Source organism: Felis catus, chromosome C1 (assembly GCF_018350175.1).
Source record: "Felis catus isolate Fca126 chromosome C1, F.catus_Fca126_mat1.0, whole genome shotgun sequence".
In the NCBI taxonomy this organism is placed as follows: domain Eukaryota; kingdom Metazoa; phylum Chordata; class Mammalia; order Carnivora; family Felidae; genus Felis; species Felis catus.
This window is the reverse complement of record NC_058375.1, coordinates 126,033,228-126,057,107: the sequence shown is the minus strand read 5'-3', so window position 1 is coordinate 126,057,107 and position 23,880 is coordinate 126,033,228. Positions and strand designations below refer to the sequence as shown.

The following is a 23,880-nucleotide window of genomic DNA, read 5'->3' as shown; positions in this document are numbered from 1 at the left end:
TTTTTGTTATTGTTGGTTTGATCATTTATTTTGTAGATTTCACATGTAAGTGAAATCATATAGTATTTGTATTTCTTTGCCTTATTTCACTTAACATAATGCCCCCCTCTGCGTTCATCTGTATTGTTGCAAATGGAACAATTTCATTATTTTTTATGGTTGAGTAATATTCCATTACATTCCAGTATATATACCACCTTCTTTGGCCACCCGTCTGTTGATGGACATTTGTGTTGCTTCCATACCTTGGCTATTGTAAATCGTGCTGAAATAAACATGGGAAGCATGTCTCTTTTTAAGTTAGTGTTTTTGTTTTCTTAGGGTAAATGCCCAGTAGTAGAAGTACTCGATCATATGGTAGTTCTATTTTTCATCTGGGGTGGGGGGGAACTTCTGTACTATTTTCCATGGTGGCTGCACCAGTTTACATTCCCACCAACAGTGCATGAGGATTCTTTTTCTTTACATCCTCACCAGCACTTACTTTCTTGTTTTGATACTAGTCATTCTGATTGGTCTGGGGTCATATCACAAAAACTTTTTCTTACATTGGGGTAGATACTGAGGTAGATGAGAAAGGATCTCTCCTCTTAGCTTGTAGGAGGGAGAGACATTGTCAGAAGTAAGTGCAAGGCCGTGTCACGGGACCCATGTGAACCTGGTCCAGAGGGAGGGGCGTGGAGTACAAGTGTTAGTTCTTAGAATGTGAGTTGTCAGGAAACACTTACTAGAGGAGGAAACACTTGAGATAAGTCTATAAAAAGGAGTGTTGACTCATTCAGATAGTGCAAATACATCATTCGGAAATTCATGAGACTGGAAGTCAGACCCTTTGGGCCCATGTCCTACTACTGACCTCTCTAAGCCTCTGATTTAATCTTCATAATGACTGTGCTTTGATCTCTGTCTTTAGACTCATATTATGATAATGAACATTATGTACATTTTGATAATCTTCATAAGCTAAATTATGTAAATATTAGTAAGGATCACCTAAAAGGATCCCTGAAATAAATTGCTTTTTAATTTTTTTAATGTTAAAATTTGTTTAAAGTTTATTTATTTATTTTGAGAGAGACATGGCATGAGCACAGGAGGAGCAGAGAGAAAGAGGGGGAGAGAGGATCCCAAGCAGGCTCCACACTGTCAGTGCAGATCCTGATGCAGGGCTTGAACTCATGAAACCGTGAGATTATGACCCGAGCTGAAATCAAGTCAGATGATCAAGAGACTGAGCCACCCAGATGCCCTGATGAATTGCTTTTTAAAAAAATATAGTTGTATTGAAATATAATGTACATACAGTAAAATTCACCCATAGGATTTGATGGGTTTTGATGCATATAAGTCACAGAACTACCAACACCATGAAAATATAGAATATTTTTGTCATTCCAAAAGTTCCATTATGCATTTCTAAGATTATTAATTACCCCCTCTCCTTAACCATTGAACTGCTTTCTGTCAGCATAGTTTTCCTTTTCTAGAATGTGATAGAAGTGAAATAATAAATTTAGTCCCTCATGCCTGCTTTCTTTCACTTAGCATAATGCTTTTGCAGTGCAGCCATGTTCTTGCTGAATGTGTTAGTTCATTTTCACTGCTGACTAGTATGCCATTGTAGGCACACATCCCAGTTTATCCATTCACCAGTTGTTGGACATCTGAGTTGCTTTCAGTTTTTTGACACTACGAAAATAGTAGCTTAGGACACTGGTGTACAGGCTTTTGTGTGGACATAAGCTTTTGTTTCTCTTGGTAAATACCAATGAATTTCTGAGTCCTATGGTAAGTCTCCATTTATAAGGAATGGCCAGTCTGTTTATACAAAGTGATATATATTCCTACCAGCAGCATATGAGAATTCTATTCACCCCACATCTTCACCGTTGAGGGTATTACCTCTTTTTAATTTTACTGCTTCTAGTGCGTGTGTATGTAGTCATATCTCAGTGGTTTCAATTTACATTTCCGCGTTGACTGATGATCTTGGCTATCTTTTCATGTGCTTATTGGCTAGTCATATATCTTGTTTGGTGAAATGTTTATCCATATCTTTTGCTCGTTTAAGGAAAAACTGAGTCATCTGTTTTCTTAGGGAGTTGTAGAAATTCTTAATATATTCTGGATACAAGTCCTTTAACAAATATGTTTGCAAATATTTTTTCCTTCATTTTCTCAATAGTGTCTTTCAAGCAGCAAAAGTTGTTAATATTTTTGGTTAGGTAAAAATATCTCAGTGTAGATTTGGTTTTGTTGCTTTTAGGAGTAAGTTTAAGTGTCTTTCATAGGTTTAAAATTAATTGTTGTTTCTAATTGTCCTTTGCCCACTTTTCTGTTAGTTTTTTGGGCTTTTTTTTTTTTTTTTAGAGATTTCTAAGAACTGTTTATATATTAGGGAGGTTAACCCTTTGTGATAATATTTTTTTCCTACTGTGTATTTGTATATAACATATCCCCTGCATATGTTTTACTTTTTGTGTAGTAAAGTATATCAATTTTTTGTGGCTTTGAGATGGTTATAAAAGGCTTGCAGCATGACAAGGTCATAAAGAGGCTTGCCAGCATGGACATAATCCAGGTATCATTTACCTTTAATATATTTTTGTCCATGGCTTCTGAGTGAGTAGCTATCTTTTTTTAACCTTTTTGCCCTGATCTTCTATTAATTAAATAAAGATTCAGCTGTGAGAAACCATGGGGCCCACTGCCTTTAACAGTGAAAACTGAATACCTAACCAGGAGAAGGCTATCACCCTGTTTAACAGAGTCCACAGTTCAGTAAAACATGAGAGAGATTGACGAGACCATAGAGGAGACACTCTGGTACATGTTACAGCTGGGAACAAATCCAGGTCCCGCCATTAGCTGAGTGACCCTGAGCAAGTTATTTAGCCTCTGTGCATCTGTTTCTCCACGTCAGATTCCCACGTGGCTGGGCTATGAGAATTAAATGTGACATGACTGGTATGGCTATGCTTTGAAAGAAGTCAGTGGCGGCACATACCTGCGCGGGTTGCAGTTTCTCATCATTAGCCATATCTGCTCTGGCTTCCTGACCTTTGGGAAGGGATCCTCTCAGAAACTCCTTTTTATATACATTCAGGACTTTCTCAGTCAGCGTGGGAGATGCTGTAACAAAATACCATAGATTTGGGGTCTTGAACAACAGGAATTTATTTCTCATGATTCCGGAGCCTGGAACTCCAAGGTCAAGGTGCCAACAGGAGCAGAGTTTGGTGAGGGATCTCTCCTTAGATGACAGACAGCTTGCCTTCTCACAAGGGGCTCACCTGGCCCTTCCTCAGGGCATGCAGGTAGAGCAAGAGAGATGTCCTCCTCTTTTTAGAAGGGGACAGATCCCATCATGAGGGCCTCATTTTCATGGCCTCATCTAACTCTAATTACCTCCCAAAGGCCTCATCTCACAACCATTGCACTGGGGTTAGGGGCTCAACATACACATTTTGGGGGAACACAGACAGTCCATAACGGGGACTGATGTGTCAAGCAAGCTGATGACTACTTCTCTGTGACATTATGTGGAGAGAGGAGAGCCAGGTGGGCTTGGGTGGGGAAATTACAGAGGATTTCTAGGATGTTGAAAGCTGGTTTTGGGAAAGGGAGTTTGGCAGGTCTGTGCTAGCCTAGGTCCTACGGTTTACTTTTTTCTGAGGCAGATCAGTGCAGCAGTGGTGAACAAAACCTCCTAGTTCTGGAGGAGGCTTTGAGATGGCCACAATCTCTGTTCTCCCAGACTTTAGGAAAGTGGTTTTTCCTTCAGAGCTGATCCTGGAAGCAGAGGGTGGTTGGTAGAAATAATCCACGGACAGGAAAAGCCTGAGTTTTACATATTGGCTTCTCCGCATTTAAATATAGCATTTACTCTGTGACAGCATTAGTTTGCAGTCTCCTTGGAAGCTTCCCGGGTGTAATCTGAAACCGTCCCCCATAAGTGGAGGGCAGAGACAAACCAAAGAGAGACAGCCCACTCCAGATAGGTAGGTGGCAGGTGTGATAAGCAAGGGGACTTAAAAGGCTTGTCTTGGGCGGCTGCAAGACGAGTAATTTCTGCTTGCCAGAATCTTAAAAGTTTATATAGAGGTTATAACTGCATTCAGTCACATACGTTGTCCAGACAGCCTCAACACCACATTTCTGTCTCAAGGCTGTATCCCTGGAGCACCTTTTAGGAATGGGAGGGTGGGGTGGTGGAGACAAGTGGAACTCACATTCCAAGGACAGAGGAGGGGGTGGGGAACCTCCAAGTGTTCAGGTCCAGTTTACAGGCCAGCTGGTGGTCATGTGTTCTTGATGACCTCCTCCAACATTTCAGCCCTCATGACCGGCTTTTGCAATCTTACATGCCCCTGTTCCACTGTTCTCTCTGATTGGTCAAGCAAGGGGGCCCATTGGCTTGGAAGTGGCTCATTTGGCAGCTCTTTGGCAGCTGCCACAGCAACCATGCAGGCATGTGCAAGAGAAAAAACAAGTAAGACAGTGATTCCCATAATCAGGTGACAGCTTTTTCCAGCAAGAGCCCCATGATTCAAACAATTTAGTAAGTCCCCTAGGCTGGGGATCACATCACTCGGTATTCACTTGTACCATCATGTGATTTAATAAAGATGACACACTAGCAGACTCATCAGATACGAACAGAGAACCTTCTGTTCAGATAATCGTGCAGTAATAATGTCCAAGGCTATCCAATTTTGGAGGATAGCTTTCTCATTACCGACATTTCAATAAGGACAGGATTTTGGCTATCATTTAAGGATTGCTGGGTGGCTATAACCTATCCCCAGGCCAGTAGAAGGAACAAAGATGGCAGTCAAATGATTGTACCAGTGGGAAAGAAAAAAATGCCCACCTAGCTTTGAGGATGGGGAGGTTGGCAGCTTTAGAAACTTGACCTGGTGGTGTATGCCCTATGTGTTTGCTGGGGGACGCAGCACTGTCAGGTATGAGGATGATGGATTGGGGGCGAGATGTGACACACCAGACCCCCATCTTTGCCCCTCTTTCAGTGGTGCATGCATCAGGGCAACAGGATCTCGGTGGAGATTAATTCCACCTTACCCCAGGGTTTGAAGTAACTCACCCGCCTTGGCAGACATCCCACTGCAAATTCCAGTAGGTAACTCCTTTTCCCTGACGTGAGAGGGCTTGGTGTTCTCTCGGTGTTGATCCACAGTGAGAGTCAGGGCAGTGGCTCTTTACGGCAGCTTCCATACCTTTATGGTATTGGGGGCCTCGGCAGGGGTCCCTGGTCTGGCATATGGCGTTACAGACCCTCCTGATTGCTCATTTAAATGTATTAAGACCTGAGACAGTACTTTAGTCCACCCGGTTGCGGTGGTTTTACTTGTTAGTAATTTAGTCTGCTGCTTTAATACTCTATTTTCCTTTATACCAACCCTGCTACTTATGGGTTATAGGGGAGGTGGAACCTGCATTCAGTGTCATGTTCTTTTGCCTGGTCTTGCTTGTTATGACATTTGAAATGTGACCCCTCCTGATCACTGTCTGTTCAACAAGGGTGTCCATACATGGTACTTAGCTTTTTAAGTACCATGTGCAGCCTGATTTGCACAGTGACATGGGAAAGCTTAGGGCAGGTTCAGTGTCTGCCCAAACCAGGGCATATTTAGAACCCTCACTCAGAGGGAGGGGACCCGTTTAATCAATTTGCCACCCTCACCGGTTGAGAGCTGTGGTAGTTGGCCTTGGACTCCTTTGGCAGTTGCCTTGGGTGTTTAGAATACACATGACACGCTGTTACAGCAATATCCAAGTCACTGTGTTTCAAGTGTCGTTTGGCATCCTTGGCAATATGCCATCTCATGACATTGTGTTGGCCACTCTCTATGTACCCAGTGTTCTTTTGGTATCTATTGAAGGGTCCGTTTCTGGGGCTCGTTCTGGGATAGGGCATCAGCTTCTTTTTTTTTCTTTTTTTAAAATTTTTTAGGGCATCAACTTCTTGATTGTCAGAGGTATCCAGTGCCTTATTAGCCAGGATGTAGAAAATAGCAAGGACTGCCTTAGGCTCTTGCAGGCAGACCTAATGCCCCTCCATACATACTGATCCCACAAGGGTCTACTTATGATTCATCCATCCCTTGGTTTCTCACTGCCTAAGCCATAGGTTAATTTCTTCAGGACAGCCCAACTGTCAGTGCCAGGGGTTAATAGCTAGGTTTCACAGATAGCTCTGGGCAGCCAAGTGGCTGTTGCAGTTGATTCCTTCTGGAGAGGCTCCATCTGGAGGAATGCTATACACAGTGCTAGGAGCAATTGCTCTGTGGGGGTGTATCAGGGATTGTCCCCTTCCAGATCTGGGACCCAAAATCCTAGGGGCACTTTCTCCTTTGTTGTCTCTGCCACATGTTGTGGTATGACTCATACCTTCTGGAGTCATAGACACATCTTACTCAAATGTTAGCTCTCGATGGGAGATGCCCAGAGCTTTCATCTGTGTCATTAATATTCTTGCCTTCTCAAACATGACTTGCTGCTCTAATCTCCAGTCCCATATGTGCCCTTTCTTTACCAGGTGGCATGAGAGAGAGGGGCACTGTGCCAGGTGGGGAATATAAATCATCTAAAAACTCCAGATCCCTACCAAGGCTTGTATCTCTTTCACACTCCTAGGGGATGAACAGGCTGGTGTCTTATCAGTCACAGCTTCTGAGACAATGAGAATCTTACTTGACCAAACAACTCCTTGAACCTTATTGCGGCACCTTGGCCTTGAGTTTTCTGTGGGTTCACTGCCCATTTTCCCCCTTGCAGATACTCCAGCGAAGCCTGCACAGTGCCTGCAGCAAAGGCAGTCTTCACGTGTTAACGTTAGATCATCAGTGTCATGGGCCTGTTTTACCGATAGGGGGAAAGGAGACACAGGGACAGGTCTTAAGTTACCATCCCATGACATATTTTGGGGCTATGCAGGTAGCCTTGGGGGAGTACTTGAAAAGTTCATTATTGTCCCTTCCACATGAGGGAAAATGGATCTTAGTTATCGGAAACCGTTACTAGTCAGAATCTTTTCTATGAATCTCCTTGACGATGAAGTACTTTTGCAGGAACACTTTTTGTCAAAGCATCAGAATAAAATCTGAAAATGACAAAAGACTTAAAAAATGTCCAAGGTTAAAGATTTGAAGAGAATTCATTAAAACATAATTAAGAGAATGTGGTTATTTTTATGACATACATTTTGAAATTATGACTGACAGTGTTTTACCAGGACATACCAGATTTTTAGAAATTTCAAACAAATATGCCTAAAGGAAGTTTAGCAGCATTCATATTTGACAATGCTTCCCAAGAAATTTAACATACCAAATAAGCCTAATTAGTTCAACATCTTCCTTTCATAAGGAGAACATACATCTTTTTTTTTTTTTTTTATAAAATTTATTGTCAAATTGGTTTCCATACAACACCCAGTGCTCATCCAAACAGGTGCCCTCCTCAATGCCCATCACCCACTTTCCCCTCCCCGTTTCCCCCCATGAACCCTCAGTTTGTTCTCAGTATTTAAGAGTCTCTTATGGTTTGCCTCCTTCCCTCTCTGTAACTGTTTTTTTCCTCCTTCCCCTCCCCTCCTGGTCTTCTGTTGAGTTTCTCAGGATTTACATAGGTGTGAAAACATGGTATCTGTCTTTCTCTGCCTGACTTATTTCACTTAGCATAACACTCTCCAGTTCCATCCACGTTGCTACAAATGGCCAGATTTCATTCAAGAGCATGTATCTTTTGAAATACCCTGGGGACCCTCTGGAATATTCCAAAGTTTTTTCATAGTTAAGATTTCATTGAGAATTTGATTTGGGGGAAGCTTGTAAAAAATACCCAAAGGTTTAAAAACACTTGATTAAATAGGATCACAGGTCACGGTGAAATAATATTTAGTTATCTATTTAACCAAAGTGACAAAGACTTCAAAGGCAAATACAAAAAGTTACACAGTTGTAAAAACCACACTCCCTTTTTGTCAGAAACGCAGTTTTGTTAAGTAATCAAAGACATGATAGAGATAACATGAAGCACAGGAAATTATTTTGACAAAACAATCTTTTTTTTTTTTTCCTGGATAGATTACTTAAAAGGTAAATAAAAACTTCATAATCTCATCAAAAGAAGACCAATAGTGCAAGAAAACTGTCCTTTTAGCAGATGAAAGAAAACTATGTATTAGTTTTATGTTATTTAGTTCTATGTTATTTAGTTCATGTTTGTTATTAAAGCTTATTTTCTTGAAGCCAATTAAATAGGGCTCCTTTACAGAATAATTTTGTCAGTACCCTCTGGAGGTATAAAAACAACACACACACATAACATAGATCCATAGACATACATAAACATACAGATATAAATAGAGACCCCATCACTTTCATTCTGAAACCTGATGGAGGCTGATGACTAGATTTGGGACAAAGAAATTCCTCTAGCAGTCTGTACTTAAAAATCCTCTTTCCCCCTTTTCCTCCTCAGTTTCTGTGAGGATTCTTGTGGTTATCTCCTGGGGTGCTTACATTTCAAAGGCAAGATAAGATTTACAACTTAAAGGGACTGAGAAAGAATGCACGTTTTCTCCTAAGAGTGTTTTAATTGCCATTTAAAATTTTCCTTTGTATTAAAGGTTGATGGCATGGGGCTCTTTGGTCTGTTTCCTCACCAGTTACCACCACATCCTCCTCTTCATTCTCCTCACTTTACCAGAGATTCCACCGCTTAGCATCCTAACAAGGCTTTGTCACAAGAGCCTAGATCTTCACTCAAGGTCCTTGCACCCTCCTAGCTTTGCCAAAGGGCATACTAAGGTCTCTGGCTGTTTATCCTGCTCTCCCACCTTGTTGGCCAGCCCTGAAGCCAGCAGAATATCTGACCACTGCATGTGCTTCTCTAACCTCAGCTGTTCCTCCAACTCCAACCTGAACTCCAGCCTCTAGTTGGGCATCAGTGTCCAGCTGAACTGCTCACAGTCGAGGCCAGCACACTGTGGCACCATTTGTTTCTCTTTGCTCGGTGTCCTTTGTGCGGTTCCTCAGATGAGTGCATTGAAACAACTGGTATTTCTGGGCCACCTCCGCTCTCACATAGTGGTCCACAAGCATCTAATATATGGGCCATCTCTCCCCACATAAGAAGTTGATGGCCAATTTAGGATTTACCCTGCAGATGCCTCATTCCTGGCTGGCTCACCAGCTGTTAGTTCACAAGCTCCTCAGGGCTTCCCAGGTGTAATCTGAAACTGGCCCCCATGCATTGAGGGCAGGGAGAGATAGAAGAAAGAGGAAGACCACTTCAGATTGGTAGGTGGCAGGTTTTATTAGCAAGTGAACTTACATATGAGGCTTGTCTTGGGTGGCCACAAGATAAGCAGATTTCCATAAACCTGTACACCAGATCTCAAACGTTTATATATAGAGGTTTTAACTGGGTTCAGACACATACCCCGTCCAGACAGCCCCAACACCACATTTCTGTTTCAAGGCTGTATCCTTGGGACAGCTTCTGGCAGTGGGGAAGGCAAGTGGAAGTCACATTCTAAGGACAGAGTGGGGGGTGGGGAGCTTCCAGTTGCCCCGTCCAGCTTGCAGGTCACCTGGCAGTACGTCTTCTTGATGACCTTCTTCAGCAGCCAGGCACTGTTTTAAGCACTTTGAAGCATCCTTCTGAAGTAGTATTTCGGGTTCAATCAGAGAACTGAAACCACTCTAAATAGTACAGAATAGGGTTTTCTTGCAGGGATGAGACTTTGCAGGGTGGTTGGGGGCTGCAGAAAAAGCATCTGTCAGGCTGTTGTCCTTGAAGTCAGCAGGGCTGCCTGGAAGGAAGGAAATGAGGGTGTAGAGCAAAGCAGAGCAAGGACAACTGGTACTGGAAGATGGACTGGAACTGCATTTGACCCCTACTGGCCTAGCCTCAGAGACATGGGTGATCTGTAGCAGAAACTTTGACAAGCCACTGTGGGTCCCACTAATAGTTTTTCCTCTATTTATTTACATTCCATTGTGCATACTTTTTTTCTGGGTAACAAGTTCCCTACGTTTCTTTTACAGCAATGCTTAGCATAGTTTGGGGCTCGTCATTAGCACTTAGTGTGGCTGTTTGGTGGAATCAGTTAGTGCATGGATAATGTGCTTGGGCCCTTTAACACCAATTGCTACCTTTTATTGCACATTATCTGCTACCCCATGGAAGAGAGAATTGAGATTTGAGAGTTCGAGCTTGTTTCCCCAGTAAGCAGTGGAGTCCAGATTTGAGCAAAGGTCTGCTGGTGCATCACTGCCCTTCAGCCAAGCCCCTGTTCGGCAGTGAGCCCCCTGGGTTTAGCAGACCCAGGAGAGGACTGCCAAAGCCATAGTGGCTCTTCTAAAGATGCACCTGGGGGGGCACCCCAGCTCTTTGGGACTCAGATGGGGTGAATGCAGACTTTCTCTCCTTCTGGGAATTTAGAGATTGAGGGCTTTGTCAACAGAGAGATTGAATGGAATCAGAAAGGCTTCAGATATGAGGAGAACAAAGTGAGAATTCAGCCTCTGAATTTGGGGTCTCAGTGTGCTTGACTGTGTCATTCTCCCAACTTAGGCTTTCTGAAGCCTGTCAGCAGCTGGGTCTACGTTGATATGTGATTCCTTAATCACAGTTGCATTATGTCCTGTGGGTGCCAACACCCATGATTAATTAGAATGAGTCCCTGCACAAAGGGTGATGGGATTTGGAGATCCTTGCGCCACCCTTATCCTCATCCCCTGTTGACCCTGCTTTGTCACCTCATCCACAGCAGGGACTTGGGATCTGCCAAGAGGCTAAGTTTGATAATTTGAGGAGGTAAAATAATAATAATTCAGTGAGGTGATTATTTTAAAGAAATTTAAAATTTGAAATAACTTTAGATATATAGAAGAGTCACAAAGATATTACAGAGAGTTCCTGTATACCCTTCATCCAGCCTCCCTGGAGGTTAATATCTCATATAGATTACTAGGGCACATTTGCCCAAACTATGAGATTACCGAAACTGTTAACAGAATTCCAGGCTCCATTCCATTTTCCCCAGCTTTTCCACTTAATATCCTTTTTCTTTTCAGGGATCCCATCCAGGACGCCATGTTGGATTTAGTCCTCCTTCTCTCCCTAGTCTCCAATTAGTTTCTCTCGGTTGTTCTTTGTCTTTCAAGACCTTGACATGTGTGAAGAGTAGTGGTCAGGCATTTTGTAGACTGTCCCTCAGTTTGTTTGGTGTTTTTCAAGATTCAGCTGAGGTTATGGATTTTTGGGTAGAACACTAAGACGTGTTCTCATCATGTCACATCAGGAAGCACATGGTATTGGCATAACTTATTAATGGGTTTATTAATGCCAGGCTTCTCCACTGAAAGGTTACTATTTTCCCCTTTTCATGCCCTGTTTGTTAGATACCCATCATGAGCCCAGCCCACACTCAGGGAGGAGGGAATTAAGCTGCACCTCCCAGAAGTATTCACAAAGGATCTGGGCACCTAAGTTAAAATCAACCACTGTCGATTAGTATTGTGGGGGAGATGCTTTCATGCCTTGCAGATATCATGTTTCCAGGGAGGTGACTTTTCAAATGACTTTATTTAGTTTCAAAACTGGGAAAACAGGCTGTCTTCCTTCTTCCCAGCTTTCTGTTGCTAGGTTAGTGAATTTAGATAATAAGATGCTTAAGGAATCCTATTTCTTTGTGTATATGTAATGCTTTATCACATTTCTGCTGGAAGTTGCATTTTAATATTGGAGAGAGTCTGGAGGCTGAGTCTCATGGCAGTGACGCATGGGAGCTCCAGGCTGAGGAGCTCGGTGGACCATAATGTCATGAGATAGTGGTGCCTGCCTTTGTGTGTGTGACTCATTCATTTGCTTGCAAAGCGAAGGTAAAAACTTATAGGAAGTGCTAAGATAACGTCAATAGCAGACTATATTTTTAGATGCCTTTTCCCCACCTTGACGGCTATATTTGAACTTCTAATTGCATTGTGTGAATTTAAGGCTAAAACATGGTTCTAGGTAGCTTCAGCCATAATTGACCCTGTGGCCAATTCAGTCGGCTCTGTGTTGAAGTGTTCTTAGTCCAGTGGTGTACTTGCATGTTTCCCTATTCTCCAGCTGCTTTTTGAATTATTTGTGAAAAACCCCACATAGCACATGCTGATTTTAGCATTTTGACCAATTCTGTTATTGATCAGTGATTGCCAAACACTTTGGCAGAATAGCATGAAGGGGAATATCCTGAAGGAAAATAAATACTTAATGTCTAAGGAAATATAAATCTGGATTGTTTTTGATCATCTTTTCCAATTCCCAGTGACACAGGTAACTGAGGTATGAGAATAAGCAACATACTCCCACCTGGTGGCAGCATACTCACCTGATTATTTGTTCTGGGAACAAAGCTGATCTTTAAGGCAAGTGGTTTGCAGATAATCTGCTCTAGCAGGAGGTGAACTGTTGAAATCTGGAACTTTTCTCTTCTAGGATGACTTCCTATTCAGCGTCTCCATTTTAAGTGGGATCCTTTGTAGCATCTTGGCTGTGTTGAAGTTTATGCTGGGGAAGGTTCTGACCAGCAGAGCACTCATAACAGATGGTGAGTAAGGCCAGTGTGCCTGATTTTTGGGGGCTGAGCTCCCAGTGAGGGAAGATACTATTCAGTTGCTTGTCCTGTACAAGAGCTCAACAATTTGGAATCTATTCCTCACCATCCTCCCCTCCCCAGGCTGTTTAATGACTCTCAGAGTTCCCATATTAGGGCAGATATCTGGTACCCTGGGAATTTAATAAACTTCATGAGTCACCTCCACTCTGACCTCTTAACAGGGTAGATTGGGGCTTCCCAGTCTGTGGTGTTTGTTAAAAATACAGATTCCAGAGCCAGACCCCAGGAAGTCATAATTACACCAGCGCCCCAGCCCGTTCGATGCACACTGAGATTTGGTGCTGCCTCCATGGCCAGTCCAAGGGGCCAGGATCCCACATCACACCAGGGAAGATGGACCCTGTCGTGTCTAGCGCTCCTACATGACATTTTGACCACCAGCTTTCCAGTCTTCCTCAAGTGCCACTTCCTTCAGGGCCTGGTGTTTGCTTCTGGACTTGGAACGTGCCACCTTTCTCCTGGGCTGCGGAGGCCGTTTGCCCGTATGAAACCCAAGCTTTTTAAGCAGTAAAAGCGGTTTAAAATAGCAGAAGGATCAGCGACTGGCACTGAGCCCTCCTCTTTGCTGTTCTGTGTTCAGCAATGTGAGGGACGCTGTGTGTGCAACCCAGGTGGCCCAACCTGGCTTGTCAAGCTCCCAGGTGAATCCCAGGGCAGGCTGGGGGTGGGCAGGGTTCGGCCCACATCAGGCCCTGTGTTTGCTGCTGTTAGAACATGATGCTGCAGTAGCAAGGGACCACCTGGGTTTTACAGAGTTCTTTTGTGCCTGGTACTGTGCTAAGTGCCATGTTAGCTGTGGAAACCACCTCCTAACACAGGATCAGAATCACCTCTTTCAGGTTTCTGTCCCATTGTTGTGAAGGGTCCTGGCTCCCAGAAGTGGAGTTGAAAATTAGATAACCTCTCTGAGATACATGGATTGCTTTCTCCCAGAGCCAGATCTGAAGAACTTGTGGTTCAGTCACATGAGAATGTCTGAGCCCACAGCCTGGACCAGTCTTCTGAGGTCTCTGTCACCCACTGAGACACTGTGGCTTTATAGGCGGTTTGCATTAAGCTGAGCCTAGTATATGGTCCCATAAGACCCTGGCCCATATGGGTGTCCTTCTCTCTCTGGGGGCACACCCAGAATCTGAGCAGGAGTGGTCTTTCTCTGTGATCTTTGTGGTCAGGTGTTTTGTAACCTGAGAAAGAAAATGCCTTGTGTAGACACGGAGTCTTTCTCTACTCTGGGATGAACAGCACAGGGTGTGCTTGGCTGAGAGCTAAAGGCTGTACGGGCATCAGGCAGGGGTTTGGGTGTGGGTTCACCAGCCACCTTTGAGGTTCCTTTATGTTGCTCTGAGGGACACCACTCTGACAGGGCCCTGTAGGCCCAAACAGGGCAGAGGCCTGACTGGACCTGGCTGGACCCTGGCTTCTCCAGTGGCGGTTCTGTGCCTCCTTCTCTGTGTCTCTTTACCTGGAAAATGAGGGGCAAAGGAAGCAGGTGTGGGGCAGGCTGGGCCAGTCAGCACAGCTTTCCGGGCTCCCAGTGGTAAGTCCTCACCTAGGGCTCTTCTTCCAGTCTTGAGCTGGGCCTGTAAGTCACAAAGCCCCCCGGCTTGCAGAGCATCAGCATTTTATCTGTTTACTTGACTGCAGTGGAGACACAGGCAGTGTTTCCCCAGAAGCCTGAGTGTGGACCCAGCAGTCAGACCGCCCCCCCACCATGATCCTGGAGCTTGACCCCTTCTTCTCAGAATAAGGGGCCCTCTGCCTTGAGTGATAGTTTTACTTAAAGTTAGATATTCCAGATACTGAGTTTCTGTTTAGGCTTCATTGTCCTTCTAAACTCCCACCATTTTATAAGGTGTATCAAGAAGACCACAATGATAAGTATGTTGTTTTTTTTTTTTTTAAGTTTATTTTTATTTATTTTGCAAGCAAGCAGGGGAAGGGCAGAGAAAGAATCCCAAGCAGACTCTGCACTGTCAGCACAGAGCCCAATGAGGGGCTCGAACTCAGGAACCATGAGACCATAACCTGAGCCGGAACCAGGAGTCAGATGCTTAACCAACTGAGCCACCCAGGTGCCCCCATAAGTATGTTTTTTAAAATTTTCACTTCTGACTCTTTAATTTTTACACACAAAACCAACTACACACAAGCAGTCTTGCACCAGGGAGGGGTCATGACAAAGAGAAGTGGACAGTTTGGGTGATAACTGTTCCACCAACAGGTAGAAGTTGGGGGGGGGGCATTCCTGGGCAGAGGGGATGGTATGGGGAGAGAGCCTGGGGTACCTGAAGGGTGCAGGGGGAAGGGGCACAGGGCAGATCCTGCAGGACCTCAGATCCACAGTAGGATTCTGGATGTTTTGTTAAATATTTATCAGAGGAGGTGACATGATGGATGTTTTCTAAAGAGCCCTCTGGCTGTCAGGGTGGAGGACAGAGTGAAGGGAAGGAGATCTGCAGCAGGGAGAAGTCTCTGGAGAGCCAAGGGGGTGGCAGCAGCTGGGGACGGAGGAGGGCAGAGGGCTGGAGGATGGGGGGATTTGAAATGGTGATAGTATTTGTAAAATGGGCTAGGCTCCTAGTTGAATTGTCCATGGGGTTGATGAGAGACACACACACAGAAGGACAGAGAGCACTGTTGCAAAGTGCAGAGTAGCCAGTTCCCCATCCCAAGCCTGTTACCCATAAGTGGCCCCTGGGGGGGTCTGCGAGCTCTACAGTCCCTTGCTTGGTGGGAGCACCAGCCAACTGTGCAGCAGTAATTACAGCCTCCTGCTAACTGGATCATCTGGGGTCCCAGTTTTGCTCATTCATTGATTAGCAGATCTTAGGGAACTGTGTGTAACTATCTCCTTTCTGTTCTTCCATCCCTTTGGGAGGCAGGGGCAGAGTGGGGTTCAGGAGCCATGCCTATCTTTACTGTCAGGGGCTTTTCCGAGGGGCTGGTTCTGGAGGCATCTTTTGTGGCTGCCTGGGAGTGCCCCTCCCATGGTCTGGCCAAAGGCTGGGGGCAAGCCCGGAGCTTCTCTCCCAAGAGGGAACTAAGTTCTGGTGCAGGAAGGGTGGGCAGGCCTCCTCTGTCACCTGGAGTGGTGGCCCTTCCCACGTTGGAGCTGTGTGTGAACTGGGTCGGGCTGACTCCACCAGATCCTTTGTCGCTGGGTTGTGTCCTTACAGCCAGAGAGCGGATCTTTAGGAAAAGGGGGACAACAGAGTGTGGGCAAATTCTGGAATTTCCCACTCTTGCCATGCAGTGCAAAAAATCTTATTTGGTTTTGTTGCTTTGACTATTCAGTCAACATGAGATTGTTCCTGTCAGCACTAGGCTGAAGTTGGCTTTGTGTTATTTAAGGGGGCGCCTGGGTGGCTCAGTTGGTTAAGTGTCCAACTTCGGCTCAGGTCATGATCTCACGGTTTGTGGGTTTGATCCCTGTATCAGGCTCTGTGCTGACAGCTCAGAGCCTGGAGCCTGCTTCGGAATCTCTGTCTCCCTCCTTCTCAAAATAAACATTAAGGTAGAATGACTTTGTGCAGCAAGTTAATAGTACAAATCAAACAGAGGAAGATTGTGGAAAGGTGCCTGGGGGAGGTTCCAAGCTAGGGGCCAGCAGGGACAGATGGAAACCTGAGTTGGGTCTAGGCCAACTGTCCTCATTCCCTCAAGATCTAGAACACCAAGAGGCTATGATGGCTTTCAAACACATGAAAAACTTTAATTAGAATTTTCTGCATAAAATTAATGTGTTTAATTATGCAGACGCTTACCTAGTCATTAAGGTCAGAGCTTCTTAATATTTTTTTAAAGATAGAGACAGCGAGCAGGGGAGTGGCAGAGGGAGAGGGAGACACAGAACCTAAAGCAGGCTCCAGGCTCTGAGCTGTCAGCACAGAGTCTGATGTGGGGCTCAAACTCATGAACCATGACCTGAGCTGAAGTCAGACACTCAACCGACTAAGCCACCCAGCTGCCCCAGAGCCTCTACTTAAAGCCTCTGATGTTATTTTGCATTCTTAATGTGATAATAGCATTTATGCTTCACAACAGCTCTGGTTTTAACCAAGGGGTCAGGAACAAGCTGTGAGCCTGGGTGGGGGGACCCAGCAGTGAGTGACCACCAGGCCTTGTGTGCTGCATGCACCTGGCCAGCATTACTGTGAGCTCCGGATTCATGTGAAATGATTGGCTGCAAAGACTCTCAATTCAGAAGGTTGTGGCAGGGCAAAGAGGGGATTGTCCCCTAGTCCCTGGTGCTTGTCCCAGTGTTCTTGTGAAGGCTTACGGAGGTGGGGCTGAACTGCGCCAGGCTCTGCCCTAAGCAAAGGTGAGCAGAGCCAAGCAAGTCCCAGCTTGCTCCCAGGAGGTGTAAGTGAGGGGAGACTCAGTGAATTCACTAGCTGTGTACTAGCTGCTTGCGTGGGTTGGGCCCCCGCAGAGCAAGGTGACTTGGTGGAGCAGAGCGGACACCTAGTGGCTGACTGGGGGACTCTCACTGTTCTCTGCATCTTCTCTGAGCTCCACCTGCTTCTCTGAGGGCTCCAGGGGCTCACCTGTGCCCCTGATAAAGATGGAGTGGGGAGCAAATGAATCCAGTGTGCCCTGGGGCAGTGGTCAGCTCCTCTCTGTCTCCCCCTTTCTTCTAGCCACCCTGAAACAAAATTCCCCCAACTTTGAGAAAGCCCAAGATGTTAACTGCAGCCCAGGTAGCCTGTGTCCTTGTATTAAAAATGACAGGAAGATTCAAGGGACAGCTGGAGGCAAGAGCGTCAATGCGTGCTTCTCATAATAGGAAGGGGAAATGGGATCTTGATGGATCAGTGGACAGGAAGGAAATTCTGCTTCTCCGGACCTGCTGTTTGCCTACTTCGCGAGGGGTGGAGGCACCACTGAGGATGTGATTGCAGAGGGTAACATCATGGGCTAACCAAAGAGGGAGGGAGGGCCCGGGTGCTCCACATATCAGTGCCCAGGATGGACTCAGCTGGCACAAAGCTTCCCACTGCCGTGACAAAGGGCTACAGGTGGGCCGCGATGCTTTTAAAACATAGGGTTTAGAAGCATCTGCTACAGGCGCTGCATGGACGGTGGAGATGGAAAGGATGGTGAGCCCATTTCTTCATGGTCTAGAGGTAGGTGAGCACAGAGAAGCCATAGATAACCACACAGGGGCCACACTGACGTGGGGAAGCCAGGAGGCAAAATGGGGTGGGGCCTGCTCTCTCTAGAGCACCTAGAGCTAGCTCTTGGGCTGGCTGGCCATCAGAAGAGACCTCTGGTGAAGGGTAGAGGTGCTCACTGTGGGTGGCAGGCAGGGATGACCTGGCTAGACATAGGAGTGCAGGCAGAGCCCTCCCTAGTTCCAGGCTCCCAGCAAGTCCTGGCCTCTGTGTCCTCATAGTTCCCTGGCCTGGCCTTTGGAGGATGTGGCCCCCGGATGGGAGGAAGGTGGAGGTGTTTGCCTTTTCCAGTCCCCATCACCTTTATTCAGGTGAAATTGAGTTGGCAGCATTCTCCAGGCATGACCCTTGAGCAAGCTTGGAAGGGAGTGGGGAAGCTGAGTCTCCAGGGAGCCTCTGACTATCCCTCTGCCTGAGCTCCCAACTTCCCCTCTCAGGTGGGGAGCGGGTGTGTCTCTCCAGCACTCTAACCACAGGCCCTGCCTGGGATGGCTTCCTCTCTCAGGACAGCTGAGTCCAGCTGCTGCTAAGTAGGAGCCCTCTTGGCACAGCCCAGGCCATGTTCCATGCCTTCCTTCCCTCCTCTCCTCCATCTATTAACTCATTAATTAATGCAGTAATCACCTCAGCCTCTGTTCTGGGACTTGGAATATATCAAGAGAGAAAACCCCTGTCCTTAAGCTTATGTCTGTAACAAGAAAAACAGTACAAATACCATCTTCGGAAGGGAAGAGCTCTGCAGAAGGATGATAACAGCACAAATGAGAAGGTAGGAGAGGAGGGATGGGTACGGAGGAATCACTTTCAGGCACTGAGAGTTCAGGCTGGGAAGGAGGCAGCATGAGACACCCCAGAAAGAGGGGTACAGGCTGACGGTGATGAGTCTAGAGGCTCTGGGGGATGCCAGGGTTAGCTGATGCAGGTGTTAGTGTGGTTGGAGCACAACGCACTGGGAGGTCCATGTGTGTGATGGGGGAGAGGTGGCTGGGGTTGCTCATGTCAGCCTTGCGGAGTTTGGATGCTATTCAGAATTGGGCAGCTTTTTGACTGGAGGCCTTCAGCTGCTGTGTGGGGAGGAGGGAAGCAGGGAAGATGCTGAAAGGCTATTGCAGGGGTGCAGTCAAAGGGCAGGTGCACAGGGGTGGTGAGAGGTAGACTTTGGGAGGTAACAGCTGGAAAGAATCACTTGACTGATCAGACTTGATATTTTGGGTGTGAGCGATGTTAAGGACGGGGTCCTAGATTTTTGGACTAGGTGGATGGTGGCACTATATACAGAGAAGGTAGCAAGAGGGCCAGGTGTTTGGGTGCAAAAATTGAGATTTTCGCTTCAACCGTATTCAGTTGGAGATGCTTAGGGGTGAGTTTCCAGCTCAGCAGAAGGTCAGAACAAAGAGCATGTGGGGAGGACACAGGCAGAGGAGGGGTTCCCACAACTGCACCAGGGAAAGGGGCGCCCCCAGGGGAGAGGAGAAGGATCCAGCAGCAGGATGGGGAAGGGATGGGTGGAGGGCAGAGAGGAGAGCCAGCCCTGTGAAGCAGAGCACAGGTTATGATCCCTGGCAGGTGGCAGCCCGGTCACTGATGACCTCGCCACGGTGGAGCCGGAGGAGGAAGGGTGACTGGAGCAGGAGCCGTGGCAGGGGGACAGCTCTTCCAGGAGTTGTGTGAAGGGCAGCAGGTGGAGGTGGCATGGGGTTCAGGAAGGAGTCTGAGAAGGGGGATGTGAGGTTTCTCCCAGGAAGGATGCTTCAGGAGCGGGGACAGAGATGAAGTTGGCTCTATGCAGGGACAGCAGCTGCGGACAGTGGGTGGTGGGTTGGTGTCAGGAAAATGATGTAGTGTTGTCTGGACCGACGTGCTCTAAGCAGTCCGTGGTCATGGCAGCAGCAGAGAGCTGGAGTGGGGAGAAGGCAGACTTGAGGGGAGAGAGGGAGGGTCCCATGCAGTGACCATCATTCCTTGCCTGCTAGGTCCAGCTGTTCCCATCACTGGGGAGTGGTCTGCCCAAGTCCACTCCCTGGGTCCTGAGAAAGGGGTTGGATGTAGGCGTTGCTCAGCTCCTCTCTCCCCTGCTCTTTATCTAGAACCTCTCTCCACATGTATGGCCCCCTGTGTATGCACATGAGGTGGTTCAGTCCCGATCTTCGTGCTTGAACCTGATGCCAACGCTTTTGAGTTGAGCAGGTGGAGCTGCCCCAGACACGCAGGAGCGCCTGTTGTGGGGGAGGTGCGTGGGCCTAGAGCTTCTCTCGGGGTTACTGTCAGGCTGAGACAGGTGTGACCCCCGGCGGCCACTCCAAGCTGTTCATTCCCATGTGGCTTTTGAAAATTCACAGGTCAAATGAAGTGGGGATCAAATGAGGCACCATCTGTGAAAGGAGACTCTGGTCAGTATCTGTTAGCGCCAGTTCTGTTTTGATTGCCATCTCTGCAACACTGTCACAAATTCTAGACTTTGCATTTCCTTTCTTGGAGAGTGAAAATCCCCAGCTGATGTGAGGCTCTGGAGGGAAAGGACATGGGTTCAGGTAGAGTCCCAGCCCTGCCTTTCTCAATCTGTGTAACCTTCGGTCAACGGGTTGAACCTCACTCTGCTCAGCTTAGCTCTCTCCCTGGTTAAGTGGGATAAAAATCTGACTTGATACGATGCAGAAGATTCCAGGTTGGTCTTTGGTTCAGCAGACATTTGAGCCACCAAGGATTTGAGTGTCTCCTGTGTGCAGATGCTGTCCTGGACCCTACAAGTTCAACAGGGATAGAAGCCCCTGCTCCTCCTGAGGTCTGCATTCTCATGTGTGGGACAGTGACGACAAACGTGTCACATGGGCCTCAGCGCCTGGCAGGGCCTGGACACTTGCCAAGGCACCATGGGGGTGTCTGAGGTGGTGGCTGTCACTCTTGAGTGCTTCTGGGCAACGTTCCTTGCGGCACATGCTCCGGGATGTGGAGGCACGCCTGGCCTTTGGGTGGTTTCATTGGTGGCTAAGAAAGTTTACTTGGCACTGCTGTCAGCCTCTCTTTGCTGTCTCTCCAGGGTTTAACTCCCTCGTGGGTGGCGTGATGGGCTTCTCCATCCTTCTGAGCGCGGAGGTGTTCAAGCATGACGCGGCCGTCTGGTACCTGGACGGCAGCATAGGTGTCCTCATCGGCCTCACCATATTTGCCTACGGGGTCAAGTAAGTTCTCCTTTTGTCTTTGCTTTCCCAGTGGCCAGGAGTGCCATATTTTTCACTCTTGACAGTCACCCCTTGCAACTGTGACACTCCTGAGCCTGGGAGAGATTAGGTGACTGGAAAAGCCCCCACAGGGGTCAAAGGTTTTTGTGGCTGGCACAAAAAGGAGCCAAGGGCTTTTAGGAGTTAAAGCCTAGGCCACTTGTCAGAGGCTTACTTGTATCTGTGGTCTTGACAGCTTGCTCCATGGTCTTCCTCTTCACTCTTTGTGCTTGAGGATGTGTGTCCTTCCCTTTCTCTGTAATGACACACTGGGTAAGCACCTCCTGCTGCTTGCTTCTGTGGAATGCTTAGGGGGCAGGGCCCAGCAGCACCACCAGGACAGACCCCACCTAAGGAAACTTTTTACAAAAGGGACTTGTCAGTGCAAAAGGACCACTTGTGAGGATAAACCCACCATAAGTCCTCTCATTGAAGAAATGCTGCCCAGCCATCACTGACTCGGTGTTCACACATCCGGGCTAGAGCCGGGCTTTGAGAGAACGGTTTCTAAAAGGTGTTGTGTTTCTAATTGTTGACACACTTCCTGGCTCCCGTGAGGATAGCTATAATAAAGATGGGCCGTAAGCGTTGGCCAAGATGAGGAGACACTAGAGCATCACCCATTGCTGGTTTCAATGTCAAACAGGAGTCGTTCCCGCAAATGTTCAGCATCGGAGTTCCCACTTCTTGCTGTCTACTCTGGAGCCATGAAAACACACAGCCACGCAGTGACTTGCACATCAACCATCACAGCAAAGTTATCGATAGTAGGCACAACCCAAAAGTCTGTGAGTGGATGAGTATGGTAGAGCCGCACGGTATTCCTCAGCCCCAGAAAGAACGAAGTATTGCCCCATGCCAAAACATGGAGGAACCTCAAAGACATGGTGTCAGCAGCCAGTCACAGAAGGCCACATTATGTGATCACGTATGTGATTCCACACATACGAAATGTCCAGAATAGGCCCAAGCGTAAAGACCAAGAGTACATGAGCAGGTTCCAGAGGAGGGGACCACGGGGCCTGACTGAAGGGGGGATGGGGTGATAGAAATGTTCTGGAATTCGACAGTGGCTAATTAGGGTTTGTGCAATCTATGAATATACCAAAACACACTGAATTGCTTATAAAAAGGTTGAATGTTACTGTATGTGATTTATAGCTTTAAAAAAGCCTTCTGTTTGCTTCCCCAAGTGCTTAAGCTCCAGGGCTGTTGGGGTGACCTGCGTGTTTGCTTTTTGCAGACTCCTCATTGACATGGTGCCCAGGGTGAGGCAGACCCGCCACTACGAGATGTTTGAGTGACAGCGGCCAGCGGGGCCAGAGCGGGCTGCTCGGCATCCGCAGGAAGACAGTCAAGAGGACCAGGTTTCCACGCAGGCAGATGGTGCCAATATTTAACTGAACGTCCAGTTACTTTTTAGGAGGTTTTTGTGTTCCTGGGAACAAGGTCTGCCCAGCTGGTCGGTCCACACCGCTCCCCCTTGCTCCACTGCCCCTGTCAAATATGTTAGGACAACACGCACAGGGGTGAGGACAGGCTTCCCCACCTCCAGCAAGAACTGACCTTTTTTACTTCTGGAGTAAAAATGTTTTTGTGGGTAGGATACAATCTCTACGTGGCAGAAAGCTCCTCTGTGGTGCTTGAAGCCTGATCTGGATAGCACCTGCCCAGACCCACCTCCACTTCCAGACTCTCGTATCTCCTGGCAGATTTTAAGGGAAGACCGTACCTTCTGTCCCTCACCCCTTTACATACCCAGAACCATCAGTATAGATCACTTCCTAATTTCTATCAAGGTATTTCATTAGTTTCATACTGTTTTACTAATCCCCAATCTAAACAGAGTTCAAAAGGAGACCATTCTATTTTTAAAAGTACTTAGTGATACACATATGAGCTTTGCATGGTTGAACTAAGCACATGACCCTTTCTTGTACATTCAGAACCTGAACATACATGTAAAAACAGGATCCATTTTTGAGAGATGTGAAACTACAGTTTATTTGTAATAAATAATTATATAATCTATCCATTTATGCATATATCTATATGCTGTGTTAAGTGGTAATGGTACATTACAGTCTGTTAGAGATGGCTTGCCCCTCTGTAAGGAACAAGATGTTCTCCATTGATGTAACGTTAGGTATAGATTCTGTAAAAATGTTCCCCTGACACACAACATTCTGTACCTCTGGCACTGCAGCTTGTCCAAGCAACAGTGTCTGACCAATAAAGACCTTTACCTGTTTTGTATGGTACGGGGAGGTTATCTTGGAGCGTCACCGTGTTGGGAAGGTACTCCGGTGTGAAGGATGATGTGGAAAGAATCACTTGTGCCTGGGGGTGGTGAGTGGGGAGACCCTGAAGGACGGTCCTAATGGGCTCTGCAGACCCTGTGAGGTAGGGTGGTTGCACATGCATGTGTGGGTGCCTGGGACTGCCGGGTTCTGCTCCCCAGCCCTCACCCCTGCCCGCCATGCCCCATCTCCCATGGGGCTGTCTCAGGCCGGCTGAGGAGAGGTGGTTCGTTCTGAGGGGTCACTGACCTTGAGTCAATCTGACACTTCCCGCGTAGCTTCCTTCCTCCAACAGCATTTTGAGGAGGTTCTATGGGATGTTAAAATGTCACATGGGAAAAAGGGTCGACTGTATGAGTGGGTCTGGGAAATGCAAGATTCGATAGGTTTCTTTTTTGCACGTTTTCTTGCTGTAGCTCATCTACATTGTGGAAGCTCAGGGAGGGGAAGGTAAGATGTAGTACCCCCCCAAACTTAAGCATTCAAGTTTT

The 23,880-nt window shown here is 46.9% G+C and overlaps 1 protein-coding gene across 4 annotated transcripts in view; it reads left to right on the top strand.

Annotated features, from left to right (window-relative positions):
* TMEM163 (transmembrane protein 163) overlaps positions 1 to 23,345 on the top strand; it is a 277,826-nt gene extending 254,481 nt beyond the window's left edge. For 2 of the 4 annotated variants that reach the window (XM_045033711.1, XM_045033710.1), the window contains exons 6-9: positions 12,517 to 12,628; positions 20,211 to 20,261; positions 20,909 to 21,050; positions 22,333 to 23,345. In XM_045033711.1, the coding sequence (XP_044889646.1) occupies positions 12,517 to 12,628; positions 20,211 to 20,261; positions 20,909 to 21,050; positions 22,333 to 22,393 (366 nt within the window). In that variant the 3' untranslated portion in view covers positions 22,394 to 23,345. Of the gene's footprint in view, positions 1 to 12,516; positions 12,629 to 20,210; positions 20,262 to 20,556; positions 20,654 to 20,908; positions 21,051 to 22,332 lie in introns of those variants that run through there. The other 2 variants (XR_006583139.1, XM_023259273.2) reach the window with 2 other exon arrangements.
* The last annotated feature ends 535 nt before the right edge of the window (positions 23,346 to 23,880 follow it).